Source organism: Bubalus bubalis, chromosome 11 (assembly GCF_019923935.1).
Source record: "Bubalus bubalis isolate 160015118507 breed Murrah chromosome 11, NDDB_SH_1, whole genome shotgun sequence".
Taxonomy (NCBI): Eukaryota; Metazoa; Chordata; class Mammalia; order Artiodactyla; family Bovidae; genus Bubalus; species Bubalus bubalis.
Window position 1 is genome coordinate 31,159,184 of NC_059167.1, and position 16,671 is coordinate 31,175,854.

Genomic DNA, 16,671 nt, shown 5'->3' on the forward strand with positions numbered 1-16,671 from the left:
AAAAAATCTAATTTTAAAGGTATAGTCTGTTTTTATAATCTGATTTTACAAGATGAAGTTTATAATAGCAGCATTGGACCTGGTACTTGATTAATTTGATTTTCCACTTGCTGTAAGTTTACTAATAATTGGCATGAAATTCTTCTTAGAAGATGAGTAAGTATTTTGTTGTTATATTCATTAGGGCAGTTCTATTTCTCAGGCTAGCTGGTGAACAATGTAGGCCCTAAAGATTTTGGGTATTGGCTAGGTTGCCTCACAGGAGAGAGGATGGCGAGGATATACCCTGATTACAGGGAACCAAATGAGGGCCCTGGACTAAGGAAGAAAGGCTGAGGGGGTTACAGTGGGAGGATACAATGTCAAAGAAGATACAACGTCAAAGAAGGCGTTGAGAGTGTTTAAGTCTCTGCACCACAAATTGACCCAGATTTTCCCTGCCCATTTGATCCCTGGGCTATATGCAAATGAATGTTACCATATTTTTATATTTAGGGGTGACTCTGATATCTGCATGGGCTTCCCAGGTGGCACTAGTGGGAAAGAACCCACCTGCTATTGCAGGAGACAGAAGAGACGTGGGTTTGATCTCTGGGTGGGGAAGATCCCATGGAGGAGGGCATGGCAACCCAATCCAGTATTGCCTGGAGAATTCCTTGGACAGAGTAGCCTGGCAGGCTATAGTCCATAGGGTCGCAAAGAGTCCTAATGTGGCTCTAACCTCTCATTCTTTCAGTCACAGTCTCATGTATCTTTGTATTCTACACCTATATTCCCACCATCACACACCCTAGATAAGACACTTGGTCTTTCAAAACCATGTGCTTACAGATAAAGTATGCCTCTGCATGGAAGACAAAAACAATGAAATCTTCCATATCCTTCAGAAATTCACACAAACCCACCTCTTTCTGTGGACCTCTCCCAGCAGCTCTAAATGTCTTGTATTTGTTTATATATCTGTCTCCTTCACTAAAATAATACCCTTGGAGCAGGGAAGAAAACATATTCATTGAACACCTAATACTTGCTTCAATGGCTAAAATATAGCAAATTCTCAGTAAATGCTAGATGAATAAATCAGTGCAAAAGCCAGACTTATAACTAACAACTCTAATTTTTAGTATTTAATTGTTCTGTAAGAGAATATAAAATTATATTACTCTAGGCTTTTCATTTCTATATATTTTATTTATTTTTATGGATGTCTTCACAAAACTCAATCTAGTGGGGATAACTAAAAAGAAAATAATACATGTGTACCTTCAATTTCTCTTATAGTAATGGCACAAATAAAGGATAAAAAAGGGTGTGATATCTAAATATCCTCCTTCTAATATCTAGAATTCTTACTGGAAACTGTAGAAAACTTTCTGGCTTTTAAGAAATATAGACAAATTTAAGATGAATTCTTAAATTCTTATGTTATGGGTACTGACCGAATTAATAGTCAGGTGGAGGTCACACTGGCCAAGATATTCCAAAGTCTTAAATTCTTCTCCTTTCTGCTTATCTTACAAACCAAAGATAATAAAAAAGACCTAGCTTCTAGTGCTATTTTTTTACTTTTATTTAATCTCTTTAAATCTATAGGAATACATGTTTTAGAAGCTCAATCCTATCAGAACACTGATTTATTAAACCTTTCCTATTGAGGCTTTATTATAAAAAATATATTACTCAAATATGAAATCTTGACATTATAGTTCAGAAACAATTTCTCCATACTGTCAGCTGGAAGATTGTTCCTGTATTAAGTATATTGCACATTTATGATAAAGATGGTGATACTGCTATCATGCTTTAAAGTTTTACTTCATCTCTGATAATAATTCTCTAAAGTAGACTTTAGATGGATGGCATCACTGACTCAATGGACGTGAGTCTGAGTGAACTCCGGGAGTTGGTGATGGACAGGAAGGCCTGGCGTGCTGCGATTCATGGGGTTGCAAAGAGTCGGACACGACTGAGCGACTGAACTGAACTGAACTGAACTGAAAGTAGACTTAATCTAGACTTGAAGATTTGGTGGATGATGCTAATACAGTTTTACCAAAGCAATTTCATAAACTATCTTAAAAAGATGTTTTGAATATTTTTAGAAGCAGACTGAAAACTGTTGACCTCTTTTATTATTTTAAAATATATGTTTTGCATTCTCTTTCTGCTTCACATAATCATTTGGAAAAAACTGTCATCATCAACAATGGATTTAAAAATGTCAAAATGGAGCCAAGTAATTGACTTTCAAGATAAAAATAATTTCTGAATTTTTATCTGTACCTCAGTTTTCAGTAAATGCATAGAAAGATATGTCAAGTAAGAACACCTTGTCTTAAGTATTGTTATCATTTATCAATTAATATCAATTTGTTTACTCCTTCTGTAGGTTCAAGCAGACAACTCACTTTTTCTGTAAGAACCACTCAGACATTGTTTTAGAACAAATATCCAATGATTGTCTCATATGTGCTAGGTATCGTGCTAGATAATGGCAAAGTTGATGCTGGTCCACACAGTATTTATGAGTAAATTATAAAAAGGCATCCTTACCTCAAGACACCTTTATTTCCAGCTTTTAGAAAACTGTCACAATAGACTGATTTTGTTAGTAAAAGAAATTCCACCACCAGTCATCAGAAAGTTGTTGTAGTAAATATATTACTGTATATTTAAAAGTTGCCCCTTAGATGTGGCCCTTCTGTGCAATGCACACTGCACAGTCTTATATTGTTACCCTCATGCTGGGAATATAAATGACTAAGAACAGCCATAGCCTCTGTCCCTGTGGAATTTATAGTTTAGGAAGGATACAGAGCACATGACAAAGGAATCTTACTTAGATTCTTAATTAGACCTAGAGGTAAGAGAAGGACTTAATGCTTAAGTATAGATCTAAAATGTATGGGAGCTAAGTAAGAGAAACAGGGTCATGTGAAAACATTCTGTGCAGATGAAGTAGCTAGTGTGGAGACTCTGTGTGGCTGCAAACAATACATTTAGGAAACAAAAAGGAGGCTGACTACAGATTGCTACAGGGAGGGTAATAGAGAAGAGCCTGAAAAGACAGGCCTGGGACCAGGTCATATAAAACCTTATAGGCCATATTAAGGACTTTGGTTTTATTTTTAAAACAATGAAAAGCATTTGTGCATTTCATATTGGAGTGGTGAGGGATGACAAATCAGATTTGCACTTGAAAAGACTACTCTGGCTTCAGTATGGAGAATGGGTTGTGGCCTTGCAGCGGAAGTAGGACAAAACCTCTGTTGCATAGCTCTAGTAGGCATGCACCCCCACCCCAACACACACACACACACACACATACACACACACACACACCCCTTGTATTGAGTTATACTTAGCTATATACTGAATGCCATCCAAAGAGCACATTAATAGAATATTATGTGCATGGTGCCTCCTGAAATTGTGTAATAGCCCCATGGAAATATCTAGGTTGGTGATAAAGGGAGTCTGGATAGAATGGTAGCAGATTTGAAATGGACAGACTGAGAGTCAAGATATAGAAGGAAGCTTAATAGCTCAGAATATCTTAATATCTATAGAATTTCCTCACAATACTCACCACAATATGACCATAAACACTAGTCTTGGCAAGGGAAAGTATTGTTTTATCATCCAAACTAATAAGTTTTGGTCTGGGCTTGATCCTGGGATCCATTTTTATAACTTCATCATCAAATTTCAAATCCCGGGACAATACTGATCCTTCTGAATTTTTTTTGCTTTCTTCTAGAATAACATTGTTGAATGAAGAAAATAAAGAGTGAGCCTTGACCTAAAAAATTTATTAAAAACATTGAAAATTTGGTTGCTGTATTTATCATTTTTAAAAATAAGCTATGTAGGAAAGATGAATTAAAACTTTTTCAATTATATAGTAATATCTATGATCATCTGTATCACATTAGGAAATCTATGAGAATAGATTAAAATTGTGGACTAAGAATGGGTGTGTTCATCCCCTCCTCCTGAAAATTCCTTAAAACTGGCAAAAGACATTTAAAAAATAGTTTATAACAGTGGAGAGGGCACCAACAAAAGACTAAAAGTTGTGAGATATAAATTAGAAGGGACTGAACTGACAAATAAGAAGCAGAAATGTAACCTGCAGCCAAAATATATGCAGGAGACAACCACTTCAAAGAGCAGATTCCAAGAAACTTGGTGTTTAGAGTGAACAAGTAAAGCAGCAGGAGGAAGCGCTAGGTAATTATTAGGCACTTAAGTTATCATAAGAATTGTGGATGACTGGGCCAAAACAACATGAACAAACAGAAATGGCTCTACAAAAAACCAAAACGGTCCATAAGAGAATTCTTTTTAAAATCTAGGAGAACAAAACATCTATAAAAGAATAGATGGCTATAGAAAAAAAAAAAGGGTAAGTGCTTCAAAGTCACCATAAAAACGATTAGTGAAGTATGAAATATTCAATAAATGTCCTGAGAAACCAAATGGGTACTACAGCAAATCAAATTAACAGTGTGGAAGCTAATATAGAGGGCATCTTTCACAACAAAGAATTTAAAGATGGAAATGTAAAATACAGAGAAAAAAAAAATTAAAATACATTGGGGGAAACAGTTAGAATGTTCAATGTTTACCAAATAGGAGTTCGAGAGGGCTTAACAGAGAATAGAAGAGAAGTAATGATAAAGGAATTAAGAAAAGGAAACTTCCCAGAGTTAAAGGAAACATTTGATCTTCAGATTAAAACAGCTCATAAAGGGGCAAGCAGGATGATGGAGCTCTTATCTTTGCTGACATCACTTTGTTGTGAAGTCAGTCACAACAGCAGGGACTTGGCCTCTCCACTTCTTGTTATTTCAGTTATTTTGTTTTCTGTTTGTTTGGGTTTCTGTGTCTTTTGCTGAGAGTATATTTGACTGATAGAATCCTCTTCATAACAACATAAAATATAAATGCCCAGAACTATACAAGAAATATAAAAAGAAATGTTTAAGACCCATATAAAGGAAAATATGGGACAGGACTTGAGTAAATGGAATAACGTATCATGTTCCTGGATGAGAGGCCCAATACTACATAGAAGTCAGTTCACCCCAAATTAAATTTAAATTCAATACACTTACAATCAAATCCTAGTAGGACATTTAAATAGAACTTAACAAGATGTTTCAAAATTTAATTTGGAAATGAAAACATTCAAGAATGTGTGCGTGCATGCTAAGTCGCTTCAGTCATGTCCGACTCTGCAACCCAATGGACCATAGCCCGCCAGGCTCCTCTGTCCATGAGATTCTACAAGCAAGAACACTGGAGTGGGTTTCCATGCCCTCCTCATGTTCAAGAATAGCCAAGAAATTTTTAAAAAAATAAGTGGAAGAGAATTTGCCTTATCACATATCCAAACATATCATCCGGTTGTAATAACCAAACAAGATGGTAGGGGTCCAAGATTAGACCAAGAGATCAATGGAACAGAATATAAGGATCTGTATATATTAAAATAATTTTAATAATAAAGATAATATTTCAAAATAGAGTAAAAAAGATTGAAAGCAAACCCACAAAGCTATTAACAGTGGATGCCTTAATGAAAGGGAGTGGGGTAGGATTGAGGTGAAAGCAGATTTTCATGTGTATTCTATATTCTGCAATAAGTTTGAATTTTTTCTAGTGAGACTACAGCTATATACTACTCATGTAATATATTTTCAAAATAAAAAATTTAGGTGTCATAATGATTTTCTTTGAAAATTAAATCCCTCACAGAATAATCATTTTACATTTATATATAGACATACCTCGTTTTGTTGCATTTTACTTTATTGGATTTCTAACAAATTGAAGGTTATCAATCAAGTCTATTGGTGCTATTTTCCAACAGCATTTGCTTACTTCATGTCTCTGTCACATCTGGTAATCCTCATAATATTTCAAAGTTTTTCCCTAAGATTATATTTGTTATGGTGATCTGTGATGTTACTATTGTAATGGTTTTGGGTTGCCACAAACCATGCTCATATAAGACAGTGAACTGTGTTTGGACTACTCCATTGACCAGCCATTTCCCTGCCTCTCTCCCTCTCTTTGGGCCTCCCTATTCCCTGAGATCGGAGAAGGCAATGGCATCCCACTCCAGTACTCTTGCTTGGAAAATTCCATGGATGGAGGAGCCGGTTAGGCTGCAATCCATGGGGTCGCTAAGAGTCGGACACGACTGAGCGACTTCACTTTCACTTTTCACTTTCATGCATTGGAGAAGGAAATGGCAACCCACTCCAGTGTTCTTGCCTGGAGACTCCCAGGGACGGGGAAGCCTGGTGGGCTGCCATCTATGGGGTCACACAGAGCCGGAAACGACTGAAGCGACTTAGCATAGCATTCCCTGAGATAGAACAATCTTAAAATTAAAATTTAGGCAATTAATAACCTTAGAATGGCTTCTCACTGCTCAAGTGAAAGGAAAAGTCACATACCTCTCACTTTAAATCAAAAGCTAGAATGACTGAGTTTAGTGAGGAAGGCATGTTGAACACTGAGACAGGCTGAAAGCTATGCCTCTTGCTCCAGTCAAGTTTTGAATGCAAAGGAGAAGTTTTGAAGAACATTAAAAGTACCACTCCAGTGAACATATGAATGTAAAAAAAGTGCAATAGTCTTATTACTGATATGGAAAATGATTTTGTGCTCTGGATAGAAGATCAAATCAGTCACAATATTCCCTTTAAGTCAAAGCCTAAACCACAGAAAAATCCTCTCTTCAATTCTATGAAGGCTGAGAGAGGTGAGAAAGTTGCAGAAGAAAAGTTTGAAGCTAGCTGAGCCTGGTTCATGAAGTTTAAGGAAAGAAGAGATCTCCATAACATAGAAGAGCAAAGTGAGTCAGCAAGTGCTGATGTAGAAGCTGCAGCAAGATATCCAGAATATCTAGCTAAGATCACTAATAAAGGTAACTACACTAATACATAGATTTTCAATATAGATGAAACAGCACTCTATTAGAAGATGCCATCTAAGATTTTCTATTAAAAGAAGATGCCATCTAGGATTTTCATAGCACTGAAGTCAGTGCTCAGCTTTAGAGATTCAAAGGTCAAGCTGACTCTCTTGTTAGGGGCTCTTTTAGTTGAAGCTAATGCTCATTTACCATTCTGGACACCCTACGGCACTTAAGAATTATGCTAAATCTACTCTACCTGTGATCTATAAATGGGACCAAAAAAGCCTGGATGACAGCACATTTGTTTACAACATGGTTTGCTGAATATTTTAAGACCCCTGTCTAGACCTACTGCTAAGAAAAAAAAAAAAAAGGATTTCTTTTAAAATACTACTGCCTATTGACAATGAACCTGGTTACCCAAGAGCTCTGATGGAGATGTGCAATGAGATTTACATTGCTTTCATGCTTACTAACATAACATTCCTTCTGCAGCCCATGGATCAAGGACTAATTTCTACTTTCTAGTCTTATTATTTAAGAAATACATTTCATAAGGCTATAGTTGCCAGTTTTTAATTCCAATCTCAAAGTAGGGCAGTGCCAAAGAATGTTCAAACTACTGCACAACTGCACTCATTTCACATGCTAGCAAAGTAATGCTCAAAATTCTCCAAGCTAGGCTTCAATAGTATGTGAACTGAGAACTTCCAGATGTTCAAATGGGCTTAGAAAAGGCAGAGGAACCAGAGATCAAATTCCAAATATCCACTGGATCATAGAAAAATCAAGAGGATTCCAGAAAAACATCTACTTCTGCTTCATTGACCATGCTAAAGACTTTGACTGCGTGGGTCACAATAAAATGTAGAAAATTCTTCAAGAGATGGGAATTTCAGGCCACCTGACCTGCCTCCTGTGAAACCTGTATGCAGGTCAAGAAGCAACAGTTAGAACCAGGCACAGAACAACAGACTGGTTCTAAATTGAGCAAGAAGTACGTCAAGGCTACATATTGTCACCCTGCTTATTTAACTTACAGGCAGAGTGCATCATGAGAAATGCCAGGCTGGATGAAGCACAAGCTGGAATCAAGAGTACCAGGAGAAATATCAATCACCTCAGATATGCAGATGACACCACCCTTATGGCAGAAAGCAAAGAGGAACTAAAGAGCCTCTTGATGAAGGTGAAAGAGGACAGTGAAAAAAGCTGGCTTAAAACAACATTCAAAAAACTCATGGCATCTGGTCCCATCACTTCATGGCAAAGACATGTGGACACAATGGAAATAGTGACAGATTTTATTTTCTTGGGCTCCAAAATCACTGCAGATGGTGATTGCAGCCATGAAATTAAAAGATGCTTGTTCCTTGGAAGAAAAGCTATGACAAACCCAGACAGTGTATTAAAAACCAGAGATATCACTTTGATTACAAAGGTCCATCTAATCAAAGCTATGGTTTTCCAGTAGTCATGTATGGATGTGAGAGTTGGACTATAAAGAAAGCTGAGCGCCAAAGAACTGATGCTTTTGAACTGTGGTGTTGGAGAAGACTCTTGAGAGTTCCTTGGACTGCAAGGTGATCAAACTAGTCTATCCTAAAGGAAATCAGTCCTAAATATTCATTGGAAGGACTGATGCTGAAGCTGAAACTCCAATACTTTGGTCACTTGATGTGAAGAGCTGATTCATTAGAAAAGACCTTGATGCTGGGAAAGACTGACGGCAGGAGGAGAAGGGGATGACAGAGGATGAGATGGTTGGACAGCATCACTGACTCAATGGACATGAGTTTGAGTAAGCTCCAGGAGATGGTGAAGGACAGGGAAGCCTGGCATACTGTAGTCCATGGAGTTGCAAAGAGTCGGACACAACTGAGCGACTGAACAACAACAATAGCTGCCATAGATAGAGATTTTCCTGAGGTTATCTGAGCAAAGGAAATTGAAAACTTTTTGGAAAGGATTTACCATCCTATATGTCATTAAGAACATACATGATTCATGGAGAGTTCAAAATATCAACAGTAACAGGAATTTAAGTTAAGACTTCCCTTGTGGCTCAGATGGTAAAGAATCTGCCTGCGAATGCGGGAGACCCGAGTTGGATCCCTGGGTCCGGACAACCCTCTGGAGAAGGAAACAGCAACCCACTCTAGCACTTTGCCTGGAGAATCTCATAGACAGAGGAGCCCAGTGAGCTACAGTCCATGGGGTTGCAAAGAGTCAGACACAACTGAACGACTTCACTTTCTTTCTTTCAAGACTTCAGTGGAGGAAGCATTTGCAGATATAGTGGAAACAGCAACAGAACTAGACATATAGCCCAAGATATGACTGAAATCCTACAATCTCATGATAAAATCTTACAGATGAGGAGTTTCTTCTTACAGATGAGCAAAGAAAATGGTTTCCACTCCTGGTGAAGATGCTGTGAAGATTGTTGAAGTGACAACAAAGGATTTAGGATACTTCATAAACTTAGTTGGTAAAGCAGTGGAAGGATCTGAGAGGACTGACTCCAATTCTGAAAAAAGTTCTGTGGGTAAAATGCTATCAAACAGCACTGCAATGCTACAGATAGGTCATTCATGAAAGGAAAAGACAATACATGCAGCAAACTTCATTGTTACCTTAGTTTAAGAAATTGTCACAGCTACCAGTTATCTTCAGCAACTACCACCTGATTAGTCAGCAGCCATCAACATGGAGTCAAGATCCTCTAGCAGCAAAAAGGTTATGACTCACTGGGCTCAGATGATGATTCACATTTTTTAGCAATAAAGTCTACTGTTTTATGAAGGTATGTATATTTTTTAGACATTTCATACTTAATAGACTACAGTAAGTATAAAGGCAAGTTTTACATGCACTGGGAAACCAAAAATTAGTGTGACTAACTTTATTGCAATATTTACTTTATTGCAGGGTCTGAAACTGAACCCACAATATTTCTGAGGTATGCCTGTACATATAATATAGCATAAACTCGACATAACATTATTAGGCTTCAAATTACTGTTCTGTTCTCATTTAAGGAATTCCAGTTTTAAAAATGCATTCATACCACTGTAATATACTCAAATTCCACGATGTATTCAGGCAAAACAAGGTCATGATCAAAGACAAACCACTTGCACTGCCGAACACTGCAATCACAGTTTCTTTGTCCCATGATAGGATCTAGGATAAAATAAAAATAAAAACAAGCAAAATAAATAAACACTGTTCAAAGTGAAACATAACATACACTTTTCACCCTTACACAGATTAATAAACAACAAACTCAAAATATCATGTTATTGTGGTTTTTTTCTATCTTCCTACCATCCTCGATAATTTCTTAATTCTATCAAGACTAGTCACCCTTTCACTATACAGACTAGTAGGGTTTAGTTTTATTCATATCCTTTTCTTTTTCTTACTTTTTCACTTTTCTAATCAGAATTTGACCATATAGTTTTTGATAAATATATTACTCTAAAACCTTTGTTGTTAAAAGTTGGGTGGGCTCTATCTTTTGAAATACATACAATATATTATACACATATGTGTGTGTATAAAATATAAAAGAAACTTTTACAAAATAAAATATCTATGCACAGAAATATATAACTGTCATTGAAGTAGGGAACAGAAATACAGAAGCTCATTAGTGGCTAGGAACATGGTTTTATAGAAAAGTTTATAAGCTTTGTTAGATAGAGGTTAAATTATAAGCATCTTTATTAAATTAAAATATTCTGTAGTCAGAAAGATGAAAAAAGATTTATTTCATGGCAGACATACTTAGTAAATATTTTCGAGGAATGAACACTGAATTAATCATTGGGTAGTTGGCTTGACTGATGGAGTCGTGATCATGAGCCTGAACACTCTGGCCAAGGAAAACCTTTGTAATCAGGAGGATACCTAATATGAAAAAACAAAACATTTTAATATGAATTCATCTTAACAATTTTCCAATTTTACCTTCCTGACTGGCCCCAGACTTGATTGTATATTTATTCTGTAAAGGTAGGGATCCTAGCTATCCGTATAGCACATAGCACACTGCTTGATCCAAAATAGAGGAGCTCAATAAATATTTGTTGAATAAATAAAATGGTTAAAAAAGAGGATTCCTGTGACTATATTAAGCAAAGCTTTACAGACAAGAAAGAAGGAAATAAGGCAATATTTAACAATATTTTCATGAAGTAATTTAAGAAATTTGTTGTTCTTGTTAACTGGGTAAAAATTCATCCCTGTATCGTCAGTATCTAGCACATAGCACTCAATATGTCTACTGAATGGTGAACATTTCTTTTCCCTTAAATTATTAAGGAACCTTGAAATTCACCAACTTCTAGGAATCTCTAGAGTCACTGAATCCTACGAAGTAACTTGTAATTACTATGCATAAAGTATTCACGTACTTCTTAAAACTATGTACGAGCTATGAGATGTAAATCGGGAGAACCTAACTGTTTTGTCCCTTGAACTGCAAGATCAAACCAGTCAGTCCTAAAGGAAATCAATTTTGAATACTCATTGGAGGGACTGATGCTGAAAAGCTGAAGCTCCAATACTTCGGCCACTTGATGTGAAGAGCCAACTCCCTGAAGACAAGACCCTGAGACTGGGAAAAGGTCTTTTGCCAATTTTAGATTTATAACCAGGTTTTTTTACCATCTTATATTTTGTTAATTAAGGACAAATAAGGCCTGACTTCCCAAGTGCTTTATATGATGATTATTACATAAATGGGCAGAATTCTCTTTTTTCTTTCCAGTGAATTTGGGGTTTGTATGGTGAGTGTGTATAACATACACATATTTTTAGGATACATCTTAATGAACAAAAGCATATTGTGAAAAGTGTTTATTTCATATAAGAGAGATTAAATATGAGTAACAAATGACTCTCATGCTATTGATGTTGCTGATAATAATCACTCAGTAAATATTTGTTGACAGACTAAATAGTAGATCAGAAAGTCATGTATTACCTCACTGGTAAATACTAAATAAAAGGGGTTTCAGAAAACTTCCCAGGTTGATAAAATCAAGCATCAAAAATGTTATGAAAGTAATTAATGAATTTGAAGATTTAGAGCTTAAAAGTTCAGAAACTGTGTATTTATAATACCATGTCTGAAGAGTTCATGCTCAACAGAGTTTTTCTTCTCATCCTTGTACTTTTGCTGTAGTATTTCAATTCTGGGACACTCACATATACTTAGGCTATTAGCAAGAATGACAGCTTCTTTTCTGAGAGGCAGCTATAAAGAAAAAGCAAAGTCTGAGAATTTTTATAAGATTGACAATATTTCAACTTTACTACAGATGGTTTATCATTTTATGTTCATGTGTCTGGGCGAGGAACCTTCAGGTCACTCACTGAAAAGAAGTAGATAATCTTCAGGGACAACTTCATTCCATGAAACCGTTCATGTAACGTATTTTAAATGTATATGCAAATAGATCTATGAAATATAATATTCAGTGGATATTACACTGAAGATTCTTATTTAAATAAACAGCCTAATAATTAGTCTAATAGTCTACATTATTTTCCAGATATATCTGATTGTACTAATGTATGGAAATTTTAGCTTGCATTGTGACTAGAGTTATTTCTTTAAAAGTATTTTATCAGGAATATTCATATTACTTGCTGTGAAAGCAGCTCTTAAAAAAAAAGGAACAATCTGTTTTTATCAGTTAGAAACAACTAGAGCTAAGAGAGATCATATCATCTGTCTAAGACTGAAGCAGAAATTGTAAAGTCATGATTTAGACTCAGGTCTGCTCCTCCTTGTCACTATCTCGGAGTTTTGAAATTACTGGGTTGGCCAAAAAGTTTGTTTGGGTTTTTCTATACCATCTTTATTTTATTGTGGTAAAAAAAAAAATAAGGTAAAAGCTACCGTTTTTAAGTGTATAATTCACTGGTATTAGTATAGTCACAATGTTGTACAACCATCTCCACTATCTATTTCCAGAATTTCATTCCAAACTAAAGCTGTATACTCATTAAACAATAACTCTCCATCCCTCTATCCTCCCCAACTCCTGGAAACGTCTACTTTCTGTCTCTACCAATTTGTCTATTCTAGATACTTTATGTAAGCAGGATCAGACAATATTTGTCCCATAGTGGCTTGTTTCTTTTACTTAATATAATGTTTGCAAGGTTCATCCATGCTACAGCATGTATCAGAATTTCATTTCTTATGACTGAATAATATTCTATTGTATGTATATACCACATTTTATTTATCCATGCATCTGTTAATGGACATTTGAGTTCTTTCGACTTTTTGGCTATTGTGACTAATGATGCTATGAACAAGTATCCAAGAACTTTATCGTGTATATCTTACTAAATCCTCACCACTCTGTGAAGGAGATACTATTATTACCCTCATTTGCCAGAATGGATCAAACAGGCACAGAGAGGTGAAGTCACCCAGCTGGTGAGCAGGAAAGCCAAGATTCAAATGCAGCAATATTTTCAGGTTATGTGTGCCATGATGAGAAAAGGATTAGGAAATACTGCTCTATACTTGTGTACTACAGCTGTCTCATCAAGTGGGTGGAGGACTGAGAAAGGTTGATTGGATGTTTTGGAGCTCATGAGTGATCAAAGATAAAACAGTATCAGTATCAAGGTGGGGAAGATGAAGTAGAGAATAAAGAAATGGTGGTAGTAAAAGTAAAGAGAAAAACAGGATGACAGAAAGTACAGCAGTGTTAAGTGAATGAATTTTTTCAAGATGGAGAAGATCTTAGAGTGTTTAAAACAGATTAAAGAAGTGGATTTCAAGATCACTGACAAAAGGATCACAATATAAAATGTAAGATGCCTAAAAAGATTAAATAGGCAATCATAAAGGTAAAATAATTCATGATTCAACCAACTGTAGATTGAAAATACTTGGGAAAAAAAAAAGAATTTCGGAAAGTTCCAAAAAGCAAAACTTGAGTTTGCCCTGCTTCCACAATTATTTACACAAAATTTGTATTGTATTTACAATTCTTTACATAGCATTTACATTATATTAGGTATTATAAGTAATCTAAAGATGATTTAAAGTATACAGAAGGAAGTATATAGGCTATATGCCAACAGAACACCATTTCATATAAGGGACTTGTGCATCCTTGGATTTTAGTATTTGTGGGAGGTCCCGGAACCAATCCCTCTTGAGTACTGAGGGACTGTACTTTTCAGGATAGCACTAACTTTTTTGTGAAACAGTAGAAGTTTGCTATAAATATAAATGAACGGATTGATAATCAAACTATGGTTAATCAGTGGCAGAGCTTTATTCATCAGGAAGAAAGCATTATTTTGAATAACATTTTATGCTACCTTGCTTGTTTCACTGTCTTTGAATCCTTTTTCAAGTATTTGCAGCAGATGCTTTTTCTTCACTGTAATTTCAGGATCAAAAACATAAAAAAGGCATTCCAGCATCTTTTGATAGCTCCTTAAGAATAATTAAGACAAAAAAAGTTTTAGAATTGATTTCAAAAAAGCCTAGCCATGGGTAGGATGACAATATGCCCTAGCCAGGATATTTCCCATTTATGCTGAGTGTCATTCTTAAATTTCCACTCCTCCTCAGTCTCAAAAAGAGCTTCAGTGTGGATAAACCATGAGGTCATCCTAGTCAGGAAGATGCATTAAAGGAACTATTTACTAACAAGGATATTTTCAATACTGTAAACTTTTAACCAGAAAGACTTTTTGTTGTTGTTGTTACAAAATAAAAGCAGGCTGTTGTAAAAATGTTTCTTATGGAAGTTAGCTTCTTACTCTGAATCATGCATATGTTCATTGTCCAAAAACTTTTGGAATTTCTCTTCAAATTTTAGTCTCAGAATACGGTTATTAACCTTGATGACACGTTTTACTTTCACTCCTGTAATACCATATGTTCTGAAGTCCCACGTACAAAAACGTGATAGAATTAATTCATAGCAGGAATTAAACCTATATGGGAATACAAAATATATACAAAGAAAATAACAGACTTTCCTTAAAATGTTGAGAACACAAAGTTACATATGGAAAAAGTAATAGCCCATATTTTACGTTTCTGCTAAAGATACATGCTGTTTTGTTTCTTATACAATCAATAAAAGAACTGCTAAACTCTGAAGGTGTTACTCGCTCAGTCATGTCAGACTCTTTGAGACCCCATGGACTGTAGCCCGCCAGCCTCTGTCTGTGGAATTCTCCAGGCAAGAATACTGGAGTGGGTTGCCATTCCCTTCTCCAGAGGCTGCCATTCCCAACCCAGGATCGAACCCAGGTTTCCTGTACTGCATGGATTCTTTACCCTCTGAGCCACCAGGGAAGAATAATAGCTCTTTTATTAATAATAATATATTTGTTCTGACTAAAAGATATGGAGCAATCCTCTAATATTGTAATAGTTTCTTTTGGGGGACGTCAGTGAAACTAGACGCTTCTGGCTTGCGCCTTATTGGCTACTCTTTCATGATTTTATTTGCAGCTGCTTTTTTCTCTGACAGACTTCTAAATGTTGGATTGCCCCAGGAATCAGTCTCTGCCTCCCCTCTTGTTTCCATAAACCCTATTAATAGGTGATTTCACTTGGACCTTTGGCAATATATATTTTAAATATATATGTGTATATATATACACACACACATATACACCTATATTTATTATACTAGTAAATTCCAACATTTTATTTTCAGGCGTTACCTTTACCCAACTTAACTGGATATACCCACACTTGAATATCTAACTACCTGCTTGCTATGTTCACTGGAACACGTAATAGGCCTCTCAAATTTAACTCACCCAACACACCTGCCTTTAAACCTGCCCCTCCTGTTTTCCACCTCAGCGTATGGCACCACCATCTAACTAGTGGCTTAGGTTAAAATCCCAGGAATAAATCATGCCTCCACTCTTCCTTACCAATATCCAACTCTTCAGCAAGTCTGTTTGGCTCTATATCTAAAATACATCCTGAATATGACTCTATTTAATCACCACTGCTATTATCCTAGTTAAAATCACCATCACCTCTCAGTTGGACTTTGCCATAGCTTCATAACTAGGGATACAGAAGTGAAAGAGGCAGGAGTCCTGCTCTCATTGACCCTATAATTCCAAGGGAGTTGGACACAAAATAAACAAGACATAATAAAATAAAGAAAATATATAAACTGACAAGTTCTCTGAATAAAAAAAGGTTTGGGGTAAGGAATGAAGCATGGGCTACTTAAGAGAGGTCTTGGGTAAGACCTTTGGAGAAGATATTTGAGCTAAGAATTGAAGGAGAAGTAGGGGCCTGCTATGTGAAGAGCTCAGAAAAAAGTAACTAAGGGCTCATGTGCTCTCTGCTGCCCTCACCTGGTCGTGCTCAAAGTAATTCTGGCCCTGTCTTAACAGTAGCACAGAATTTACATTAATTTGAAATTTAAGATAAGGAGGATCAACCGTATGGTGACTCCAGTGGTAAAAAAAATCTGCCTTCCAGTGCAGGAGCTGCAGGTTTGATCCCTGGGTCAGGAAGATCTCCTGGAGTAGGAAATGGCAACCCACTCCAGTATTCTTGCCTGGAAAATTCCATGGACAGAGGGGCTTGGTGGGCTACAGTGCATGAGGTCACAAAGAGTCAGACATGACTGAACGACTGAGCATGCACGTAACGGTATGGTGACAGATGGAAACTAAATTTTTGGTGGTGAGCACGCTATAATGTA

General features: G+C 36.2%; 1 protein-coding gene across 6 annotated transcripts in view; it reads right to left on the reverse strand.

Moving 5' to 3' along the window:
• LRRC9 (leucine rich repeat containing 9) overlaps positions 1 to 16,671 on the reverse strand; it is a 121,236-nt gene that overhangs the window by 61,125 nt on the left and 43,440 nt on the right. For 5 of the 6 annotated variants that reach the window (XM_025295428.3, XM_025295426.3, XM_044924904.2 and 2 more), the window contains exons 11-16: positions 14,744 to 14,920; positions 14,297 to 14,414; positions 12,068 to 12,200; positions 10,727 to 10,849; positions 10,005 to 10,120; positions 3,590 to 3,802 (exon numbers count right to left, since the gene is read on the reverse strand). In XM_025295428.3, coding sequence (XP_025151213.2) covers positions 3,590 to 3,802; positions 10,005 to 10,120; positions 10,727 to 10,849; positions 12,068 to 12,200; positions 14,297 to 14,414; positions 14,744 to 14,920 — 880 coding nt within the window. The remainder of the gene's footprint in view (positions 1 to 3,589; positions 3,803 to 10,004; positions 10,121 to 10,726; positions 10,850 to 12,067; positions 12,201 to 14,296; positions 14,415 to 14,743; positions 14,921 to 16,671) is intronic. The other variant, XM_025295430.3, reaches the window with a different exon arrangement.